Source organism: Oncorhynchus gorbuscha, linkage group LG16 (genome assembly GCF_021184085.1).
Source record: "Oncorhynchus gorbuscha isolate QuinsamMale2020 ecotype Even-year linkage group LG16, OgorEven_v1.0, whole genome shotgun sequence".
In the NCBI taxonomy this organism is placed as follows: domain Eukaryota; kingdom Metazoa; phylum Chordata; class Actinopteri; order Salmoniformes; family Salmonidae; genus Oncorhynchus; species Oncorhynchus gorbuscha.
This window is the reverse complement of record NC_060188.1, coordinates 35,181,868-35,206,209: the sequence shown is the minus strand read 5'-3', so window position 1 is coordinate 35,206,209 and position 24,342 is coordinate 35,181,868. Positions and strand designations below refer to the sequence as shown.

General features: G+C 42.1%; 1 protein-coding gene across 1 annotated transcript in view; it reads left to right on the top strand.

The window, feature by feature from the left end:
- Positions 1 to 210: 210 nt before the first annotated feature.
- LOC124000766 (transient receptor potential cation channel subfamily M member 4-like) overlaps positions 211 to 24,342 on the top strand; it is an 81,945-nt gene continuing 57,813 nt past the window's right edge. Inside the window, exons 1-4 of the mRNA XM_046307357.1 lie at positions 211 to 788; positions 10,205 to 10,266; positions 10,620 to 10,797; positions 21,408 to 21,582. Coding sequence (XP_046163313.1) covers positions 717 to 788; positions 10,205 to 10,266; positions 10,620 to 10,797; positions 21,408 to 21,582 — 487 coding nt within the window. The 5' untranslated portion in view covers positions 211 to 716. The remainder of the gene's footprint in view (positions 789 to 10,204; positions 10,267 to 10,619; positions 10,798 to 21,407; positions 21,583 to 24,342) is intronic.

Below are 24,342 nucleotides of genomic sequence, written 5' to 3'. Positions count from 1 at the left end.
CTCCCAGACACAACACTCGGACCAGCAGAACCAGAACATTTATCAAAAAAGGTCTTAATTTCCCACATTTAGCAGTGACGGCCTCAAGAGCTCTTCTTTGTTTTTTTCTAAATTTTTCGGCACCACGCTTTCGTTTTTCTGTTTTGACTTTCAAGAGTCCGAGCGGATCTCACTCTCTTTGATGGTACGGGTTTGCGTTTGAATGAGAACTTGCGCCACGATTGAACAGTAACACCACAAACAATGTTAAACATCCTAGAGCAGAGGTTTCATTCGTTCGCGATTGGTGGTCCAAAGATGAGGAAATACAGATACTGCAATGTAACTGAATGCACTCGAGATGCCCCGGACATTCTTTCCTGCCCTCCCTTCCCAAACATCCCTTTGGAAGCCTCCCATTTCTACACCGTGCCTGCAACATACCTGTCATGGGCTCGGCTATACTATACTACACAGAGCTTCTGTACATCGAGCTCTGTAAACATCTTGAGGTTGCTCAGTGTTGACAGGTTGTGGGCGGAGCGCAGCGCAGCTCGAGTTGACCATTCGGAATAGTTTTACATCGCTGTGTCCACCCCATACAGAACCAGTGTCCGCTTGCGGTGCACTTCCAGCGGTCAACTTCAAACTATTTGTTTTGTGGTTTCGTACCTATTCGAAAATTGTTTTATTTCCTTGCCAGAGAAGAGGCGAGAGGGAGGGGTATAGAGTGCACCATGAAGGATACGGATAAAAGGCATGAAGGAGGCGGAAGGAGAACGGGAACAGAAAACTCAGAGAAAGATCAGGTTTGGTCTACTATTATAAACTGTGCAATTTCGAACATGAAATAACCTTTGGGTATACGCATGGCAAACCCTTGCGTAAATTAAGCTCAAATATGTTATGCACCATGTGATTCTGTTTATTTGTTAAAAATGTTTCGCAGAATGCAACAAGTATAGCGTTAACCGATGTATCATATAATAAATAAAACGTTTATTCCAAAATATACATTTTACTCGGATGTAATTTAGGGATCAAATTGCAGTAGCCTAGCCTACTCCGGGAGTTTGACCCAAATGCGATTATGCAGATATTTGTAAAAAATTGACACCCGTCAATTGTTAAAACAGACATCAAAACATAATAGACTAGCTGGGAGAGTGATAGCCTATCCTATACTGACTGCCCTAGCAAGCAAAACAGCATTAGATGCACTTTTTTGTCAAACATTGGTTATTTACATTTTTATACATTAAATACATGCTTTATAATGTGGACAAATATCCTGCCTCCATTGTGTTGTGTTATGGAGAAAATGGGAGTCATGTTTGCAGTAACTGCAAAAAGTTACAGTGAACCCAATAAAATAGGCAGTAACTGCAAAAAGTTACAGTGAACCCAATAAAATAGGCAGTAACTGCAAAAAGTTACAGTGAACCCAATAAAAAAGGCAGTAACTGCAAAAAGTTACAGTGAACCCAATAAAAAGGCAGTAACTGCAAAAAGTTACAGTGAACCCAATAAAATAGGCAGTAACTGCAAAAAGTTACAGTGAACCCAATAAAAAAGGCAGTAACTGCAAAAAGTTACAGTGAACCCAATAAAATAGGCAGTAACTGCAAAAAGTTACAGTGAACCCAATAAAAAAGGCAGTAACTGCAAAAAGTTACAGTGAACCCAATAAAATAGGCAGTAACTGCAAAAAGTTACAGTGAACCCAATAAAAAAGGCAGTAACTGCAAAAAGTTACAGTGAACCCAATAAAATAGGCAGTAACTGCAAAAAGTTACAGTGAACCCAATAAAAAAGGCAGTAACTGCAAAGTTGGGGTGCAGTGTCTACTGTTTACCTTGGTTTCACTGAGCGTTGGGCTGCAGTGTTTACGGTTTACCTTGGTATTATTTATTGTTCTTTGCTGATACAAGTATCAAACTATATGACACTGACAGCCACATGCAAATAAATATATGAAAACAAGTTTGTGTAAACAAAAAAAAAGGTAATGGAAACGTATTCCAGTGGGTGTACCAAGCAAGAAGGCAGTAACTGCAGTCTAGGATCAAAGGTCACGTCAATGTCAGTTTGAATAAAAAATAATCTCATAGTAAGACAACAGATGACCACATCTCCAATGATATGCCTACAATTTTTAAAAAAATGTTGAGGTCCTTTTTCTCAGTTTCACTCTATGATCAGTTACTGCTCTTTTGCCTTAACTCTCCAACCAGAGGTAAATTGCAGTAAATAGTCTGTGACCACGTCACCTCAACGCGAGTTCAGACTTGTGGTTGTCATTTAAATATAATTCCCTCAATCTCTTTAAGCAATGCCTGAAATTCAGTAGTCTAGAAGTGCTTACAAGCACCACTAAACTTTTTGTAACTTAATCTTGATCTTACAGTTCCACCAAACCTGTTGTAACCTAATCTTGATATAGCCTACATTCGTCTATGCCAGATGCTTTACATTCATTGCCAAAAATCTACAGACTCAGGGCTATAGCGTAAGGCCATTGTGTTTGGCAAATATTTTTCATATATCTGCACAACTGTAAATTGATCATAAATGGCACAGAATTCCTGTGGTGATTTGGATACAAGAATAGCTTCATTTTCAACCCTTGTGACAATTACTTATTGACAATGACTATTCAGCAGGAGTTTGGGGTGCTAAGAAGTATCTCAAATGTCAATAACAGAGCAGTTTGTTATCATTTACACTGAACAAAAATATAAATGCAACATGTAAAGTGTTGGTCACATGTTTCATGAGCTTAAATAAAAGTTCACCGTAATTTTCAGTATGCACAAAAAGCTTATTTCTCTCACATGTTGTGCACAAATGTTTACATCCCTGTTAGTGAGCATTTCTCCTTTGCCAAGATAATCCATCCACCTGACAGGTGTGATATATCAAGAAGCTGATTAAACAGCATGATCATTACACAGTTGCACCTTGTGTTGGGGGCAATAAATGGCCACTCTAAAATGTGCATTTTTGTCAAACAGCACAATGTCACCGATGTCTCAAGTTTTGAGCATGCAATTGGAATGCTGACTGCAGGAATGTCCACCAGAGCTGTTGCCAGATAATTGAATGTTAATTTCTCTACCATAAGCCAATTTGGCAGTACGTCCAACCGGCGTCACAACCGCAGACCATGTGTAACCACACCAGCCCAGAACCTCCACATCTGGCTCCTTCACCGGCAGGATCATCTGAGACCAGCCACTCAGACAGCTGATGAGGGTCTTGACTTGACTGCAGTTTGACGTGGTAACTGACAGGCAAATTCCCACCTTCGAGGGCCACTGGCATGCTGGAGAAGTGTGCTCTTCATTAATGAATACCTGTTTCAACTGTAATGGGCAGATGGCAGTGTGGGCGAGCAGTTTCCTTATGTCAACATTGTGAACAACGTGCCCCATGGTGGGGTTATGGCATGGACAGGCATAAGCTACGGACAACAAACACAATTTTATTTTATCAATGGCAATTGGAATGCATTGAGATCCTGAGGCCCATTGTCGTGCCATTCATCCGCCACCATCACCTCATGTTTCAGTATGATAAGGCAGGCCCCATGTCACAAGGTTTTGTACACAATTCCTGGAAGCTGAACATGTCCCAGTTCTTCCATGGCTTGCACACTCACCAGACATGTCACCCATTGAACATGTTTGGGATGCTCTGGATCGACGTGTACAACAGCGTGTTCCAGTTTCCGCCAATATCCATCAACTTCGCAACAGCCATTGAAGAGGAGTTGGACAACATTCCACAGGCCACAATCAGCACCCTGATGTGAAGGAGAAGTGTTGCATTGCATGAAGCAAATGGTGATCAAAGCAGATACTGATTGGTTTCCTGATCCATGCCCCTACTGAGAATACAGATGCATATCTGGTATTCCCAGTCATGTGAAATCCATAGATTAGGGCCTAATGAATTCATTTCAATTGACTGATTTCCTTATATGAACTTTATTTCAGTAAAATCTGTGAAATTGTTGCATGTTGCACATTTTTGTTCAGTGTAAGTATCCACAAGTTTGCACCTATACTTGCAATAACTGGGGACATGGGCTGGGAACCCTGTGAGGTGAGATGGAAGGTGTGTATGTTGAGACTTTGGAATAGACTGTTGGATATGCCAATTGCCAGAATAGCCAGCTGGGATCTACATAGGGGGAGCATGTGCAACCGAAATGTCTGACCTTTTCCAACAGTTGGACTGTGAACAGTTGTATGAAAATCAAATTAAGAGAGACAATGCTGTTTAAAAAAACAACTAATGATGCCATACGGAAAGAAATGGGTGGATTAATCATAAACCCAAATAGTGAACATTTTGTTTCATTAAGGTTGCGTTTCTGTGTGAGCGATATTATATACAACCACCTAAACCTATATATAACCTTATATACAACCACCCAAGAGATTGCTATGTGCACAGGTAAGATCAGGGATATTGTTCCTGCGTATTGAAACAGGTGACATCAGGGATATTGCTCCTGCATATTGAAACAGGTCGTTGTAATTGTGAAATGGAAGAGGAAAGACTATGTAACTTTTGTGACCTCAAAGAGATAGAGAATGAAATAGATTTTATCATCTTTTGCCCTTTCTACCACGATATACCCTTGTTCTTATTCCTGAAAGCCCACCAGATATACTCTGGCATTGTGTGGTGAGTGATGAGTAGAAACTGAAAAAAATTCTGTCTATTTCCGTTCGCGGAATTTTTAGATAAAGCCTGTAATAAAATAAAAAGTGCAACCTACAATTAAATTATAAAAATAATTAGCTCCTATAAAGCAAATGACAGGTATTTATATAGATTGTAGGCCCGTCTCACACTTAAATCTTCCCTTTGTGTTAGATTGGGTCTAAACGCATTCAATTCATTTTTCTGTATTTATTTATCCGGATTATATATATATATATATATTATTTTTACTGCCCTAGGGTTATAATTATTGCTCGGATAACCTTATTTACAATTATGTATTGATATCTTTTTTACTCTTTATGCGGCGCGCACTGCACAGAAAATTGGAAGAATTATCTCTGTGAATCATTGTCTATGAATCATTGTCTGTGAATCAAAAATAAAATGTCCATTCATTCATTCATTCATTCATTCACTTACAGACCATAAATGTAGGTTATGAGTAACAGTTGGCCCATAAATGTTGTCTGTATGCAGCCTCTCACAAACTAAACTTGTGAAAATAAGACATGATTAGCCCGCATGCTGGTATATAATGGTACTATGCATGAAAGTCATTGAGCCAAGAAAAATAAACAAAGTAGAGGCAAGCAATTGAAGGCTGGACATCTTCAAGAGAGCAAATAAAGAGACACTAACCAGGTTTCCATTCAACCATTTCATCCGGGTGAATCACTGTACCTGACGCATTAAAAAAAGTCACGACCGGGTTGATGACAACAGGAAATGTAGGGACGTTTTCGTAAATTTGTTTGTTCGACCTAGTGGGATCTTTTTTGGTCAAATCGGTCAAATGTATTATGCGCAAAATGGCGGTAGAAAACGCCTTTTATGCGCCAATATTGATTTAGTAACCATCATATTGAAGTTAACTTGGAGTCACGTGATGATATGTTGTGTGGTCCTCCCACTATGCCTTGGGAAAGCATGCAGTTTATTAGGCTACAGATGAAATAAGTTATGAACTTGGCAAAAATGCACGGTGATGAGTTTGATGCGCCATTCCAATAAATATTGAGGATCTTATTCTGGTGACATAATGATTCATGTGTGGCTGTTGTTTGTTATCAAATGTATTTTATTCAGTCATCAGCAATCCCTCGAGGTGGAGGATCATTTTTTTCACAGGTTGTTTTTAAGTGGCTTGCTTGTTGTGGGTCCTGCTGTGGCTGAGCAGGCCAATCCTGGAGCCACAGACCCATCTACAGATGCTGCATGTGAGGTTGGAGGGGAGGGAAGTGTAGTTATTCATTGGCCAGAGTTGTGAGGATGTCCTCATAGTCTATTGTAGCTTGGTGTATAAATTGTTGCCATGTGGCTCTGTTTTGTGTAGAGTTCCCAGTTTGTTGTGTTAATATTGTATTTTTTGAGGTTGGTTTTAAGGATGTCTGTACCTTTTTTATTTTGCCCCCTTGTGTTCACCCCTGCCAGTTGCCAGTACAGCAGTTGTTTGGGCAGTGTCCTGTCCATCGGAGTTGATTTGGGATTCTATGCTTGGGATGTTGGCCTGGGTCAGGACGCAGGTCCGTCGATCCTCTTCCTGATGTTCAGTATTTTCCTCAAGAACTGTTGCTGTCGACGCTCCAGTTTGTGAATGTGCTTTTTGTATGTCACCCACATCTCACAGCCATAGAGAGGGTTGGGATTCTGACAGCCTTTGTACACTATGAGTTTCGTGTTGGTTCTGAGGTTGTGGTTTTTGGACACGTGATTTGTCCGTTCTCCAAAGGCTGTGCTGGCACAGCATTTCCTGATCTGTATTTCTTCCTCAATGGTGACTCGTTGTGAGAGGTAACTGCCAAGGTAAGCAAAGTGTTCCACGTTGTCAAGTGGTTCCCTTTCCAACGTGAGTTACTATCAGATTTGGTGGTTGTCCTTGGGCAGGTTGGTGGAGCACCTTTTTGTTTCCTGTAAGTTCAGGCTCAGTCCCAAGCTCTTTTATGCTTCGGAGATGCTTTTGAGGGCAGTTTGGGGGTCTGCTTTGGAGTGAGCGATAATTGCACAGTTGTCTACATATTGGAGGTCCTTGACTGTGGTAGTTATTTGATTTTGGTGGTCCTCACATATTTTGCTGTCTTAAAATGTAATCTAAAAGGAATGTAATCTAAAAGGAGATTACATTTAAAAACAAATCCTACATCTGTTGTGGAAGAGAAAACGCACATTTCCTGCAATTCTACGCTTTTGCTGTTTTATAGGACTCCATTGGGCACAGACATCAATTCAATGTCTATTCCAAGTTGGTTCAATGTTGAAACAATGAGAAACAAGATTCTCTGGTCTGATGAAGCCAATATTGAACTCTTTGGCCTGAAATTGTGGGGGAAATTCTAAAGAAGAGAGAGACTGTAGATTAGCAAAAATGGAGCAACTAACCATGCACTGCAACAGTGCATAGTTAAGGCCCAACGAACATAGTTGGGTCTCAGCTTTTATAGAAAAAGTACAACCTCTTGTCTACAAGGCAGTTTAGCAGATGTGGGGAAACAGGGACGCACCATAGTGTAAAGGGCAATTGGTTTGTCTGTGCAGATTAAGATAGCAGAGGTTGATAGCACGAGGGCTCAAATGTTTTGTCACAGTTCACACTATAATGTGCTCCTTTCTGCAAGGATTTATACAGCTGACTTCCTACAGTAAACTCATGGGATGTCTCACATGCTGCTGTTGCACCTAAACGGATCTGAGCTATATGCCCAGTCTTAATATAATAATAATAATATATGCCATTTAGCAGACGCTTTTATCCAAAGCGACTTACAGTCATGTGTGCATTCTGACTAAGTCACACAAAGAAAAAGCACTAGTATATAACAAGAGACTATTCTTTAAGCAGTTAAACACGGGATAGCATGACTAATTATATAATTTTCCACGACAATGCCAAGCGTCACGTCTGGAAGAAACCTGCAGCATCATGCGGTGGGGATGTTTTTCGGTGGCAGGGACTGGGAAACTAAGTCGGGATCGAGGTAAAGATGAACGGTGCTAAGTACAGAAAGATCCTTGTTAAAAACCTGCTCCAGAGCACTCAGGACCTCAGACTGGGGTGAAGGTTCACCTTCCAACAGGACAACGACCCGTAAGCACACAGCCAAGGCAATGCATGAGTGGCTTCAGGACAAGTCTCTGAATGTCATTGCGTGGTCCAGCCAGATCCCGGATTTGAACCCGATCGAACATGTCTGGAGAGACCTGAAAATAACTTTGCAGCAACGCTCCCCATTCAACCTGACAGAGCTTGAGAGGATCTGCTGAGAGGAATGGGAGAAGCTCCCTAAATACAGGTGTGCCAAGCTTGTAGCGTGATACCCAAGAAGACTCGAGGCTGTAATTGCTGCCAAAGGTACTGAGTAAATGGTCTGGATACGTGATATCAGTTTTTTATTTTTAATACATTTTCGAATTTTTTTTTTTTTTTGTTGCTTTGTCATAATGGTGTATTATGTGTAGATTAATGAGGGGGGAAAACAATTGTGGAAAAAGGCAAGGGGTCTGAATAATTTCCGAATGGACTGTAATGGCGAATGGAGGACGCTTTTCCCATTGGTTAATTTCGTGCCAGCCAAGTAGGCTATACTCCTGTTGTAAAGATAAGCAATGTACTTAATAGTAAAGATAAGCAATGTGCTTAATATTAAGAAAGTTTAGTAATATATGTAATATGTATAGTGTATAAAGAGCTGATGGGATTCTCCTCTTTTTAATAGAGGCCATCACACTTTTTCCCCATGCAGTTGCATAGCCTATAGAAATGTTGTGCAACATGAGCTCATTGGCTCTCATGAAGTGTTTGATTTTCAAGTTTGGTAGCACACTAATGACCATCAGCAGAATCAGAGCTTGGAGAAGCCTAATTATTTACGGTGACTAAACGCTCACATGGAATTTGACTGCCTTCATGACTTGTGACCGCCGGTGTGGTGATAATACGTTCACTGTAACAGCCCTAGCTGTGATAGGAGAAAACCGAGGAAGGATCAACAATATTGTAGTTACTCCACAATACTAACCTAATTGACAGAGTGAAAAGAAGGAAGCCTGTACATAATACAAATATTACAAAACATCCTGTTTGCAACCAGGAACTAAAGTAATACAGCAAAAAATGTGGCAAAGTAATACACTTTTTGTCCTGAATACAAAGTGTTATGTTTGGGGGAAATCCAATACAACACATTACTGAGTACCACTCTGTCACGTTCTGACCTTAGTTCTGTTATTATATCTTTGTTTTAGTATGGTCAGGGCGTGAGTTGGGTGGGCAGTCTATGTTGGTTTTTGAGTTCGGCCTAGTATGGTTCTCAATCAGAGGCAGCTGTCAATTATTGTACTTGATTGAGAATCATACTTAGGTAGCCTGGGTTTCACTTTTGGGTTGTGGGTGTTTATTTTCAGTGTTAGTGTCTGTGCCACACGGGACTGTTTCGGTTTGATTTACTTCACGTTTATTGTTTTGTTCAGTGTTCGTTATTCATTAAAAAACATGAACACTTACCATGCTGCGTTTTGGTCCTCCGATCCTTCATACTACTCCTCTTCGTTAGAAAACCCTTACACACTCTTCATATTTTCGAGCATAGTGGTGGCTGCATCATGTATGCTTGTAATCGTTAAGGAGAGGGGAGTTTTTCAGGATAAGAAATAAATGGAATGGAGCTAAGCACAGGCAAAATCCTAGAGAAAAACCTGGTTCAGTCTGCTTTCTACCTGACACAGGGAGATGAATTCACCTTGCAGCAGTACAATAACATGAGAAAAAAGGGGAAATGAGAAAAAAGAAGGAACCCGCACACTGCTCTTGATAGTATCACTGTTCTTTAATAAGCTTTTTGTATCGGCCTCAGAGCTCTGACGAAGGCCGATACGTAAAGCTTATTAAAGAGCAGTGATACTATCAAGAGCAGTGTGCGGGTTCCTTCTTTTTCACATTTTCTTAAACTGTTACCATGCACCTGCAAAAAAGATAGCTCAGATATGTGAGTTGAATTTAGCAGGACAATAACCTAAAATACCAGGCCAAATCTACACTGGAGCTGCTTACCAAGAAGATGGTGAATGTTCCTGAGTGGCCGAGTTACACTTTTGACTTAAATTTGCTTGAAAATCTATGGCAACAACCAATTTCACAGAGCTTGAACATTTTTGAAAAGAAGAATGGGCAAATGTTGCACAATCCAGGAGTGGAAACCTCAGGGGCTTGAATACATATCTAAGATATATTTGTTTTATTTTTCCTATTTGTTTTTACAAATGTTAGAATTTCTCTTAAACTTTAACATTACAGAGTATTTTGTTATAGATCATTGACAAAAAAGAATACCCTTTTTTCTGAGAGTCACAATGTGTATGTTGACTTGGCTATTTACTAATTGCTACCAATCACCCTATTTCACTTACACTTCAACATCTGTAGGCTGTAGCCTGTTATATAACGTTAGAGAGTTCAGCAAGAGTATCTAATAGTGACAATCTCTTTCCCTCACAGAGCTGGATCCCCAAGATCATCAAAAAGAGAGTTTGCACCACGTTCGTAGAGGACTCATTAAGGTACAGCCTCTCTCTGGGTCACTGAGTGGTCCATCTGTCTGACACAATACAGTTACAGTATTGTTACAATACAGTTACCCGATGCAAATTGTATCTAGTCCATGCAAAGCAAATGATGTCAGTGTGTGTGTCTATGTGTTATTTGTTGACTGTTATGGCTGGTTGTGTGTGTGTGTGTGTGTGTGTGTGTGTGTGTGTGTGTGTGTGTGTGTGTGTGTGTGTGTGTGTGTGTGTGTGTGTGTGTGTGTGTGTGTGTGTGTGTGTGTGTGTGTGTGTGTGTGTGTGTGTGTGTGTGTGTGTGTGTGTGTGTGTGTGTGTGTGTGTATTCATGTGTATCTCTTTCTCCCTGTCAGCAATGGGGTGTTGTGTCAGTGTGGTGGTGTGCGGGAGACACACTGCTCCATTGCTACAGGAGACTTCTTCGGGGCGGCCATCGTCAGCCAGTGGGACAGCTCTCAGCACTCCTCAGAGTACCCCACTGACGCCTTCGGCGAGTTGGAGTTCGCAGGGGCCGGCAGGAGACACAGCCATGTGGGTAACACACACTCACACACATGTATGCGCATGCACATATCAACACATTTGCATACACACATGCACACACATCTCTGTCAGTATTTTGGCTGAGTGATTCATTCATTAGGTAGCTGGCTTAGTTCCCGGTGTCTTGTAAAAAAGCTCACAGTGTAAAATATTTCACAATCGGTTATTTTTGTGAGCATTTTTACACGTATGATTGACTCTGATTGTGACATCAAAGTGTGAAAAGCTCACAGCTTGAGAACTCTCAGTGGTCAATTGCTTCTGTTTCTGCTTCAATTCTGTTTCCGGGTTACCAGTGTTTCTCAGGTGGATAATGTCAGTGCCTGATTGAAATTGACACTGTAAACGTGAATAAATAAGCAATGATCACTTAAAAAATATATTATTGGCATGACGTGGCCCTTTTTGGGTATAGCTCGTGCCCCCCTCTCTCTCCTACCCCCTTAGGTTCTGTTATCTCAGGTCGTAAATTCCTGGAGGATACTCTCTCCTCCTGGCCATGCAGAAAGAGACACATAGAGAGAACAAAGGATTTCACATGGCGAACTCCTAAATCCCCAAAATAGGGATTTTATACAAAATGTCCACTTGTGAGAAGGTGGGAATGGTCCGTGGACACTTAAGGGATGGGTTTGACGAGTGTGTTTCATTTGGTGACCTCAGGACAGGAAACACACATGACTATATCTCTGAATATGTACATTTCTCAGTTATGGGGTTTGCATCTAATTCTTGTATAAAATGAATGAGTAAAGATTAATCTATTTGTGAAATGATGTAATATGATGTTAAACCTTTAATTAACCTATTCCCTTTAAAGTTTAACCAAGTCATTGGCCCGCCCCCGTGAGCACAGACATGATCTGGCGTCATGGAACAGTCCTTTTCTACTGCTATGAATAAAAACCCCTCCTGAAGAAATCCTCTTCAGACCACGCGTACCTCGATGGACACTGAGGGAGCACAGGTTGAGATTAGACCACAAAAACCTCAGTATAAGCGAAGGTTGCAATGGTTGTTGAATTCCTAACCATACCACATGGAGCATTGGCTACACGGCTGGAAATGATTCAACTCTGAGACTATCGATCCCGAAAGAATAAGAGCAAATCTTAGATACTAATTACTAGTCTGCAGCTAGAAATGATGTCAACCTGCGAAGAACGACAACCTCCGTTCTATTCTATGAGAACATTTCTGAATGGTACTCTGAAGTATCCATTCTAACCATGAAAGACTTCAGGGAAGCAGAGAGAGATCCTCGGATGAACTTTCCAACAGTGATGACACACTGGGCGTAAATATATATTAACTGAAATTATTACCGAATGACTGAGTGTTCATGTGCAAAGGATTAGCATTTCAATTAATATAATTATCAACTGTGTAGTGACTCTCTTTCTGTGATTATTTAGTTAGTTAGTAAATAAATGATTAAGACAATTGATGTATGGATGATTCATAGTAAAGGCTGGGTTCGTGCAGATAACCAACAATCTACGACATTTGGAATGACACTAACGTGAGGTTAGGAATAATTCATTTATTAGAAGACTGATCAGATATGAAAATATCTGAAGTTATATTCTGAAGATTTTCCTTGGTGCCCCAACTTCCTAGTTAATTAAATTTACATGATTCGTTTAATCACGTAATCATAATTACAGAGAATTGATTTGATAAAATAACAGTCTTCACTTTAATGATGCCAAAGACACTACATATTATGACGCCGCTTGCAAGGAATCTAAGATAGAATTGGACTTTGCAGTTGAATTATATATATCAATTGTGCAAACAGACTGTTGTATGCGGATAGAGAAAGATATTGGTTGTGTGTGTTTCCATTTGAACAAGCTAAGAAGAGTGCTTCCAGTCATCTGCCGATAGTTAGGGCAATGAGTTGTAAATTCCAGATTTAGTCCGTTAAGGCCAAACGGTACGATTTCTGTCTAATTTCTAGAGCAAGGGCAGAGCCAGTAAGGTTAGAAATAAGATAGATCTCTTCGGTGACTGAGCCGTCTGCCTACCGCGCTAAGACAGTGTGGTTAGGCCACAAGGGTATCTGTATTTATGTACTGTGTCGCTCCGGTCAACATAATGCTAGCAAAGTATGCCGAATGGGTTAATGTGAGATGTCACTAGTAAACCCCCCTTTCCATGGTGAAGGGGCCCTATTTTGTGCTTGGAAGTGAGATTTATTTTACAAAGTAGGATACATTTGCCAAAGATGCTAAGCTAACAAAGGGAAACAGTATTTTCTTTTTCCTGTGTCCCGTTGAAATTCCTCCGCCTTGTACGGCGGAAGTCCCGCCCTTTTGTACTTCCGTTTGATTTCAGCTTTCTAAAATCACTCGTGGTGAAGAATCGCCAGTACATCACTTGAAAAATAATTAGGTGACACCCAAACGTGGATCACGTTAAGATATCCAGCCAACTGGATATCGATGTCTCATTCAATTTAACCTCTCTGGGATATGTGGGATGCTAGCGTCCCACCTGGCCAAAAGCCAGGGAAAATGCAGAGTGCCAAATTCAAATAAATTACTATAAAAATCCAACTTTCATTTAATCACACATGCAAGATAGAAAATTAAAGCTACACTTGTTGTGAATCCAGCCAACATGTCAGATTTCAAAAAGGCTTTTTGGCACAAGCAAGCGATGCTATTATCTGAGGATAGCACCTCCGTAAACTAACTAAACTAAACTAATATAATTAATGTCTTACCTTTGACGAGCTTCTTTTGTTGGCACTCCAATAGGTCCCATAAACATCACAAATGGTCCTTTTGTTCAATGAATTCCGTCGATATATATCCAAAATGTCAATTTATTTGGCGCGTTTGATCCAGAAAAACACCGGTTCCAACTTATTCACCGTGACTACAAAATATCTCAAAAGTTACCTGTAAACTTTGCCAAAACATTTAAAACTACTTTTGTAATACAACTTTAGGTATTTGTTAACATAAATCATTTAAAAACATGAAGACGGGATTATCTGTGTTCAATATAGGAAGAAAACAAAATTGTAGCATGCTTTCTGGTCATGTGCCTCTATCTAACAGTACACTTCAAATGACCCTTGTTCAAGATCCATTGGAAGCGATAGGAACTGCAAGAAGGTCCCGTAGAAATCTGGATTCCCAATTAAAACTCTATTGAAAGAGAGTGACCTCCAAAAAAAATCTGAATGGTTTGTCCTCGGGGTTTCTCCTGCTAAATAAGTTCTGTTATACTCACAGACATGATTCAAACAGTTTTAGAAACTAGTGTTTTCTATCCAACTCTACTAATAATATGCAGGCAGTTGAATTTGGGCATGCATTTCATCCGGACGTGAAAATACTGCCCCCTGTGCCCAATAAGTTACTAACAAGTGAAATTGCCAGATTTATCTTTCAAGTGGATCTTTTAAATAATATCCAAATTGATTGGTTTTCTACAATGTGACAATTTAAACTTTTCACATTAACCTAGATCAACAAGTTTCAGGTTAATTTAAGGTTTAATTCCCAAATAGCCTATACAGGTTTTATTTATCATTAAAATAGAGAACATTTTGCGAGAACATTTTGCGAAAAGGCTAAAAGATAACAAGGACTAGACGGGGAATTGCCGGACACCAGGTAGTCAGGAATTAACACCCATAGCAAGGACGGTAAAATTCTAATTTCTCCCGCTCTCATTCGAGACCCTATCCAGGGCCCGCTTGATCAAGAAACAAGCCCACGGGCTTTGTCTATAGACTCTGATACAAAGGTTGCAAAGTTAAAGGTCAAACTCTTCATTAAAGCCAAGCCCACTCAAAATCTGAAAAGTTGATCTGCTTCCACCTTGAACAGAAATGGCACATCACGTCGTTGTGAACGACCACTCCACTTTGTGGGGAATATGTCCACTAAACACGAATCTAAACGCCCATACCTGGAAACAGTCCTGGAGGATTGCTTAACTTGTCATGCGCTAATTGATTCGGGCGCGACAATATCGTCCATCTCTCAAACAATGTTCAATGATCTCAAAAGAGCTTTGAACCCAACTAAACATTGGTTAAAAGTGGAACGATGTGACACTACACTTCGAGGGGCCCCTCAGACTACCTCACCTCTCACATTGAGAGTCATGCTGAAACTGCACTTCCAGGACGTATTGCTCGTTCACCCAGTGTATGTTACCAGCCTCGAATCTGTACCCCTGCTACATGGAGCAGACTTGATGGATCGGTTACTCCCATTGATGGATTGGAAAACCAACCAGGTATGGTCAAAGGGCACAGTGCCTTCTCCACTGACCACACTGTTCTCCCCCAACTCTAGCTGCAATGCAGTCATTCACGAGGGGTATATGTCGAAAGCACCCCTTGGGAAAAAGACGTTTAGAAACCTCTTGGTGCAGAATCCGATCCGAGGAGATATTACGACACATTACATCAGCCAACCTAATTGACCATTCTTTTCATGATTTCAGGCCAGCTGTCTCTGTGAATTAGCAACTTCCCTCCTCCTTGCAGTCGTGCAGTACGGTAGTTGAGATGAACTTATCTTGCCATTCGGACACTTCCGCAAGCACTGCGGTCGTCTCAGCAAGAAAAACATTGATGCACAGAGTATACTCTGCTTCCGATGATACACCTTCGGCTTTGTGGGGGACTGTCACCCCTTACAATGACACTAATAATGGCTTCAGTCCAGCAACTGACCACTGGTGAAACACTTTGCAATATCACAGACCGATATCCTCGTCTCAGTTCACAGGTACTGAAGAGGTTGCCACATGCGGACGTGGTGGTGACTGACAGGCCTCCACAGCCACTGACCGTTTTGAAGCACAAACACCTGGAGATTTGGTTGAAAGGTTACAGCCATTCTCATAACAACGTGGCCGTTGACAACTCGTACATAGGGTCCGACCTTTTCATTTGCGCCTCGGATACCAACCCCACCCGCTCACCTTCCAGGTCCACCTTCCAACAGGACAACGACCCTAAGCACACAGCCAAGACAACACAGGAGTGGCTTTGCGACAAGTCTCTAGATGTCCTTGAGTGGCCCAGCCAGAGCCCGGACTTGAAGCCGATCAAACATCTCTGGAGAGACTTGAAAAAAGCTGAGCAGTGACGCTCCCCATCCAACCTGACAGTGCTTGAGAGGATATGCAGAGAAGAATGGGATAAACTCCCAAAATACAGGTGTGCCAAGCTTGTAGCGTCATATGCAAGAAGAATACCCAAGAAGAGTCGAGGCTGTAGTCGCTGCCAAAGATGCTTCAACAAAGTACTGAGTGTCTGAATACTTATGTAAATGTTATATATCTGTCTGTATTTTTATTTTTATAGCAAAAATCTTTTAACACCTGTTTTTGCTTTGTCATAATGGGGTATTGTGTATAGACTGATGAGGGGGAAAACTATTTAATCAATTTTAGAATAGGGCAGTAACGTAACAATGTGGAATAAGTAAAGCGGCCTGAATACTTTCCAAATGTACTGTAAAAGTAAATTGAAGGGATAAGATCAGGGCAACATTGGAAATTATGGAAAATAATATTCCGATTTGGGGAAAAGTCCATTTCAGTAATATATTTACCCTACCATGGGCCCCTGCCAATGGAGGCTGGTGGGAGGAGCTATAGGAGGATGGGTCATTATAATAGCTATAATGGAATAAATGGAATGGTCTCAAACATATGTAAACCACATGTTTGACTCTGTTCCATTAATTCCAATCCAGTAATTACAATGTGCCCATCCTCCTATATCTCCTCCCACCAGCCTCCACTGGCCCCTGCCCATGATGGGCTACCACTTTATCTAAAGATAAGACTGGAACAAAAAGGGCTATTATTATGAACTACAAAAGCCTATGTCAGTGGAAGTCAGCTGTATTGAAAGTACTTAACTTATGACACACCTGATTGAAAAGTGTGGGGGAAATGCAAGTGGCCCTGGTTTCTATACTATTTTCCTAGCTACGGTGGCGCTGCCCAGGAAACAACCCCTCTACAAAAATGATGAGGTGTCTCCAGGTGTGTTTATATTTTAACATTGTGAAGCGCACCAATGCGTATCCATTACATATTGAGGTCCACCCTATGTGTGGCTTTATTTTACATTTTTAAATGTACCCCTTTTTCAGTCTTTCAGTCTTGTCTCATCGCTGCAACTCCCATATGGACTCGGGGCGAGGCGAAGGTCGAGAGCCGTGTGTCCGACGAAACACAACGCAACCAAGCCGCGCTGCTTCTTGACACAATAATGCCCACTTAACCCGGAAGCCAGCCACTCCAATGTGTCAGAGGAAACACCGTACACCTGGTGACCGTGTCAGCGTGCACTGCGCCCGGCCCGCCACAGGAGTCGCTAGTGCGCAATGGGACAAGGACATCCCTGCCGGCCAAACCCTCCCCTATCTCGGACGAAACTGGGCAAATTGTGCACTGCCCCATGGGTCTCCCAGTCGCGGCTGGCTGCAACACCCTATGTGTGGCTTACATTGACTTCCTCCTTGAGGTCATGGGGATCCACATAGGCCTTAGGAAGATCCAGGGAGATGAAGCTAGAAATAGTTATGGAAAAAGATGCATGATTAACCAGTGATAATAACCCATTGTAATGAGTCACATTATGGACCAAGCTGATTGACTGTTTACTAGGAGTGAACAGTGGAACAGTATTTAATTTAATATGTTCCTTGGGACCCCCAGTTATTTTTGTTCAATTCCAACAGAAGTACAACTGAGGTATAGTCAGTGACATCTCAGGTGAAATGTACAGAACATTGCAAGTGTAAATGTAATGAATAGAGTTATTACAATTTCCTATTCTACTTGGCAGATAATTAATTCTATTTGTTCTAGACAAAACATTTATATCCCCCTGGACATCCCTCCTCAAGCAATTGATTAGTTGAATCAGGTGTGACATGACAAAGATATGCAACAGCTAGTGGCCCTGGAGGAACGGAGAGGCGCGGGGGGCTGCCTTAATCGACATCCACGCCATCGGCACCTGGGGAACATTGGGTTAACTGCCTTGCTCAGGGGCAGAACGACAGTTTTTTTTTACCTTGTCAGCTCGGGGGTTCGGTTACTGGCCCAAACCTCCTACCCGCCAGGCTAGGAAAAGGGGGAGGGGGGTGTTGTTAATGTTTTGTCCGCACAGTGTATAATGGCAATACATTTACATTTACATTTACATTTAAGTCATTTAGCAGACGCTCTTATCCAGAGCGACTTACAAATTGGTGCATTCACCTTATGACATCCAGTGGAACAACCACTTTACAATAGTGCATCTAAATATTTTAAGGGGGGTGAGAAGGATTACTTTATCCTATCCTAGGTATTCCTTAAAGAGGTGGGGTTTCAGGTGTCTCCGGAAGGTGGTGATTGACTCCGCTGTCCTGGCGTCGTGAGGGAGTTTGTTCCACCATTGGGGAGCCAGAGCAGCGAACAGTTTTGACTGAGCTGAGCGGGAACTGTACTTCCTCAGTGGTAGGGAGGCGAGCAGGCCAGAGGTGGATGAACGCAGTGCCCTTATTTGGGTGTAGGGCCTGATCAGAGCCTGGAGGTACTGAGGTGCCGTTCCCCTCACAGCTCCGTAGGCAAGCACCATGGTCTTGTAGCGGATGCGAGCTTCAATTGGAAGCCAGTGGAGAGAGCGGAGGAGCGGGGTGACGTGAGAGAACTTGGGAAGGTTGAACACTAGACGGGCTGCGGCGTTCTGGATGAGTTGTAGGGGTTTAATGGCACAGGCAGGGAGCCCAGCCAACAGCAAGTTGCAGTAATCCAGACGGGAGATGACAAGTGCCTGGATTAGGACCTGCGCCGCTTCCTGTGTGAGGCAGGGTCGTACTCTGCGGATGTTGTAGAGCATGAACCTACAGGAACGGGCCACCGCCTTGATGTTAGTTGAGAACGACAGTTTGTTGTCCAGGATCACGCCAAGGTTCTTAGCACTCTGGGAGGAGGACACAATGGAGTTGTCAACCGTGATGGCGAGATCATGGAACGGGCAGTCCTTCCCCGGGAGGAAGAGCAGCTCCGTCTTGCCGAAGTTCAGCTTGAGGTGGTGATCCGTCATCCACACTGATATGTCTGCCAGACATGCAGAGATGCGATTCGCCACCTGGTCATCAGAAGGGGGAAAGGAGAAGATTAATTGTGTGTCGTCTGCATAGCAATGATAGGAGAGACCATGTGAGGTTATGACAGAGCCAAGTGACTTGGTGTATAGCGAGAATAGGAGAGGGCCTAGAACAGAGCAATATGAAGGAATATAAGTTTGGCAGTGCTGATGAAGATTGGAGAGGGTCGATTCCCATTGCTGCCCTGTCGGCAAGCAACAGGGACTTGAATTTGATGCACACTGCTGATGGGAGCTAGTGGAGAGTGGTAGGGGGACACAATGGAGTTGTTAACCATGTCCGAGGTCTTGGAGCAGGCAAGCTTTTCCAGTGAGGAAGAGCAGATTATCTTGCTTGAGGTGGTAGGCTAACATCCAATCTGCTAGACATGCAGAGTTAAGTGTCTTTTCATTTAGAGGGAGAGAACAGAGAGATAACCATTACGCCTCGATCAGACCAACAGCGTCATTGCGTTTTGGTACAACAGAAGAACATTCATTTAGAACGGAATGCTGCGTTTGCCTGCAGCATTGCGTTGCAGAGGCAGTTGCATTGCGTTCTGCATGGTGCATACATTGTATAAATCTGTCCCGTTGGTATAAGGATCGGGAGACAGGTGCAGGAATGCGTAATAGGGGTTATTATTTACCCAAATTACAGCATGCCATGTAAAGGCATGGGGACGAAGACCAAACAAACTCTTATACAAAACACAAGGTTGAGACCCAAACAAAAGAGCCAGGAGTACCTCGAATAAATTCACAATGATTATCACACGGGACGAGATCCGTAATCATCTGCGCAATCCACAATGGCATGAAAGCCAAAACACACAACCAACGGACATTGGAACAATTATCGACAGGACAATGATGAACAAAGGGCACACTTATACAATTACTAATCACTGGGAATAGGGACCAGGTGTGCGTAATGACAGTTCCGGAAGGATCCGTGACAAAATCTAACGTATGCATCAAATTGTATGCGTAGACTTCACATAACATAACAACATATAACATATGCCATTTAGCAGACACTTTTATCCAAAGCGACTTACAGTCATGTGTGCATACATTCTACGTATGGGTGGTCCCAGGGATCGAACCCACTACCCTGGCGTTACAAGCGCCATGCTCTACCAACTGAGCTACAGAAGGACCACATAAATAGTAGGAAAAAGGTGAATCTTTTTTTGCACACGTATCCCATAAACATGTTGGATTACATAATGAAACAGGTTTGAGTGCAGATCGAGGCGTTAGGGAAACTCGGTGTGATTGGGAAAGTCTCCTCAACATTAACGTCCGGTCTCAAATCGCTCCCTACCTCTTCCCTTGGCCCTAGCCATCTGTAAGGTGTGAGATCCATCATTGCACTGCTTATAACCTACCTGCCCAGATCTGCAAACATCGAAGGATTGGGGGCAAGGGGGAGGGAGCGATTTAGGACTAGTGGAGGAAGCAATTTAGTACTGGCATTACAAAGCATTTAGATCTAGCTTTCTTGCCTGGTCTTTGAGAAGTCTTGGGTTTTTATCAAGTGCACTATTACATAATATACATTGCTCTAATATAACCATCAATTACATGTTAGGACTAGAACCACAAAATAGGTTGACATGTATTCATATTTTGAACAGAAACAAAGCGATATGCATCTTTCAAATGATTTGCCATGGATATAAAGCACACCACACGTCATTGTTGTTAACAATTGGAACATGGCAAGGAAACTGCAAGCGACAGCACGAAGTCCTGTATGGCAATACTTTGAGAAGTTCATTCAGAAGGTGGTGAAATGCAAACTTTGAGAGGCGGAATTGAGATACAGTAACGGTAGTAAAATGTGCAATTCTTAACCCTCTGAAAGAGACGCTCCATGAGACCCAAACCGTTGCTGGCAGCAGTGCAGGCCCCCAACAATGGACATAAGACATCAATTGTCACGAATCGGCTCTCCGAAAAATGTGGGTGGATCAGGTTGTGGAGAAAAATCGGTCCTGATGTCAGATATCGGGTTGGGCTCGGAATTGATATTCTGCATTGTGAATTCACGTGGAATTTTATGACTCTTTCTTACCGTTTTAACAAGAAAAAAAGTAGTTTAAATGTTAAGAAAACACTTTTTTTCCATGTGTCACATGATTTAAACAGTGGTGAGATACTGTATGAGGCTGTCACAGCAGAACGTCTGTCTGGCATTTTATGGAACCATAGCAGAGAAGTCAGTGTTCTAGCAGTGCTGCCAGGCCTCACAACATTGGCTCAGTCAGACGGAATGTTCTCACCTGTACCGATATCTCTTCCCCTCTGAATAGCTACACCATAGGCAAAACAAGCAACTAGCTAGGAGCACTTTATGTAGCATAGGTATTCATAAACCACCACAGCCGCTTGATCATCATAACCTTATTGTGTGGCGATACTAATTGTCAATTTCTTCCCCTCTTCTCTTCCTATTGGTCAGTTCCTGCGTTTGTCATGCGACACCCCACCTCATATCACGTACAGCCTGATGACGGCCCATTGGGGGGTGCCCTCCCCCAACCTGGTGGTTTCTGTGGTGGGTGGCCGCGAGAAGGTCAAGCCCTGGGTCAGGGAGGTGCTGAGACAGGGGCTGGTCAGGGCGGCACAGAGCACAGGTGAGACACACACACACACACACACACACACACACACACACACACACACACACACACACACACACACACACACACACACACACACACACACACACACACACACACACACACACACACACACACACACACACACACACACACACACACACTGGTGTCCTGGGTCAGAGGCTGGTCAGGACGGCACAGAGCACAGGTGAGGACAACGCCCACTGTTTAACCTATTTGTTTAAAATATCAATAATTCATATTGAGATGAATGGGTCCAGTCTCTTTAACATACAGGAATAATGCATCATGATGTGGTTATAATGCATTATACACATTGTCATAAGTATCTAAGAACCCCTTTTGATGTCTTGAGTTGTTTAGTAACCATTTGTGATGTGATTAAGGAAGCTGGTGCTAGTTCCTACTTCACAGTAGGGCTGTTATTTTTATTATGTATCCACTTTTTTGGTGACAACATGATTCCATTTGTGTTCTTTTTTTATATATTCACAATTATTCTACAATGTAGAAAATAGTAGATAAAGAAATGTGTGTCTAAACTTTTGACTGGCACTGTAATGATATGAAAAACAAATTACAAGCCTAGTTTAGCTAGGAGAAAGCACTAAGCTATATAGGGGTGCATTTAGTTTGATTAAATGTTTGCTACATTGTGTGAACATTTGTACTACATGACAGATTTCCCCAAAATGTTCTTCAATGTTTTTAAACAGACTTTGAGGTACGTTTGCTGTGTTTGACAGTTGTGGCTTGAAGCAATGAGCGACGTATTCTCAAGCATATTCATAATTTGTAAAGCGTAATTGAGCCATTCTGTAACAAAAGCGGTGAGGGAGGAGCGCCCGTCTCAAAAAGAACAGTAATCTGAGCCGCCCGGTCATGTTGTCAACAACTAATTTGGAAGGCAGAAAAAACCTTTTTTATCAAAAGTAATCACTTTTGCATGTGGAAACAAAGAATCTTACTTATGTGCTTAACCTGTCACTTTTGTTTTCAGCCGACTTCGTCGTCGGTCAAAACGGGGCACTTTGCTCATGCCCAGGAGGAGGCCCAATTCGAAATTGAATGCAATCAACGTTAACTCGCTTCACTCAGTGCATGCCTGGGTCATTGATAGAATCCCCTCACTTTTCAACCCACAACCCAACCCCTCCCCGTTTTACTGGCCGTTTAACTGAATGTTGCACACTGGTTTTTTCCCGTACTGAATGCAGCCAGGGAGAAAGACAGGATCCTTCCTGGCTTGCCCTGATTGGCTGAGCGAATGGAGTGGCTGGACATGCCGTGAGATGTGTCCTGATTGGTCTTTCATGCCACAGACTTCTGTCTATAACAGATTTGAGGCTTCCGGGGTTGCGTTCAGTGCGACAGAATGGTGTGCAAAGTTGAATACAATGGAAACGGTACTGTACTGAAAAACCAGTTGAAAAATGTTTCGATTATAGTGGCCCAGCTTCCATATGGTGTGTTGCACAAGTTTCAGATGCTCAAACTCATATTGGCCAGGCCACACCTAACAAACGGGAGCAAACGTACCTCAAAGGAAACGTGTCGTTCAGTTCAAACCGTCATGTAACGTAGAAAACGTTGAAGCAAACAGAACATACCGCTGGCCAGTATGTAGGTAATCTTTGTTACTGCCGATTTTTGGACAACTGCAAAAGTGTTGCTAGCGCTCCACAACATTGCTGCCCTGAATTTAGCTGCCGCTATCGTCAAAGCTCAGTGGTAGAATGGTTTAACTTTTCATGTTGAAAAACAATATCCCACATACAGTATAAATACAGTAATGTATTAAATAAATCGCTCCGCCCATTACCTGGTAGCTAAAATTCAAATAGTTAGCCTAATTTCAGTTTATGTGACATATAAACTGTCACATAAACTGAAATTAGGCTAACTATTAGAATTTTAGCTGTGAAATATATTTTCCATAACCAAAAATGTTGTATTTTCTGCTCTTTGAAGCTGGTGTACAAAATCTAAAATAAAAGACGCAAAAAAAGAATCTTAAAAATGGTAAGCATAGAAATAGCCAACATAGAATGGATCTACAGCTTCTTAGACTTGCTTTCAATGAGAATGAAATATCTATAACTCACATTTCTATGTGAATTTGGTCAGGTTGCCCATAAAGTTAAATATTGTGGCTTTAAGTGTAAAAACAAATGTTTTCAAGAAAAATAAAGTTTTTTAGACACGTGCAAACTTCATGGAGTAGGCCATTCAAGAAGTTGGTCTGGTGCCCTCTGATGTCGTCAGCTTAAAAAACAAGGAGCAAAAAAAACAAGGAGCAAAAAACAAGCAATAGAGAACAAAAGAGGAAAGACTCAACAAAGACTCAACAATTAAACAGGAGTAGGAACTGGAGGTTAGTTTCTGGAGGACGCCTGTGGCGTACTGTACTAGCATTGAATAGTCGCCGCGATATGCAACTTTTCAGGGATGTTAGGAACCAATACACACAGTCAGTTAGGAAAGCAAAGGCTAGCTTTTTCAAACAGAAATTTGCATCCTGCAGCTCTAACTCCAAAATGTTCTGGGACACTGTAAAGTCCATGGAGAATAAGAGTACCTCCTCCTAGCTGCCCACTGCACTGAGGCTAGGAAACATTGTCACCACCGATAAACCCACGATAATTGAGAATTTCAATAAGCATTTCTCTATGGTTGGCCATGCTTTCCACCTGGACCCAAACTGTTAAAACCTATATCCATCCTGCCCTGCCTTTCCAAAGTCTTTGAAAGCCA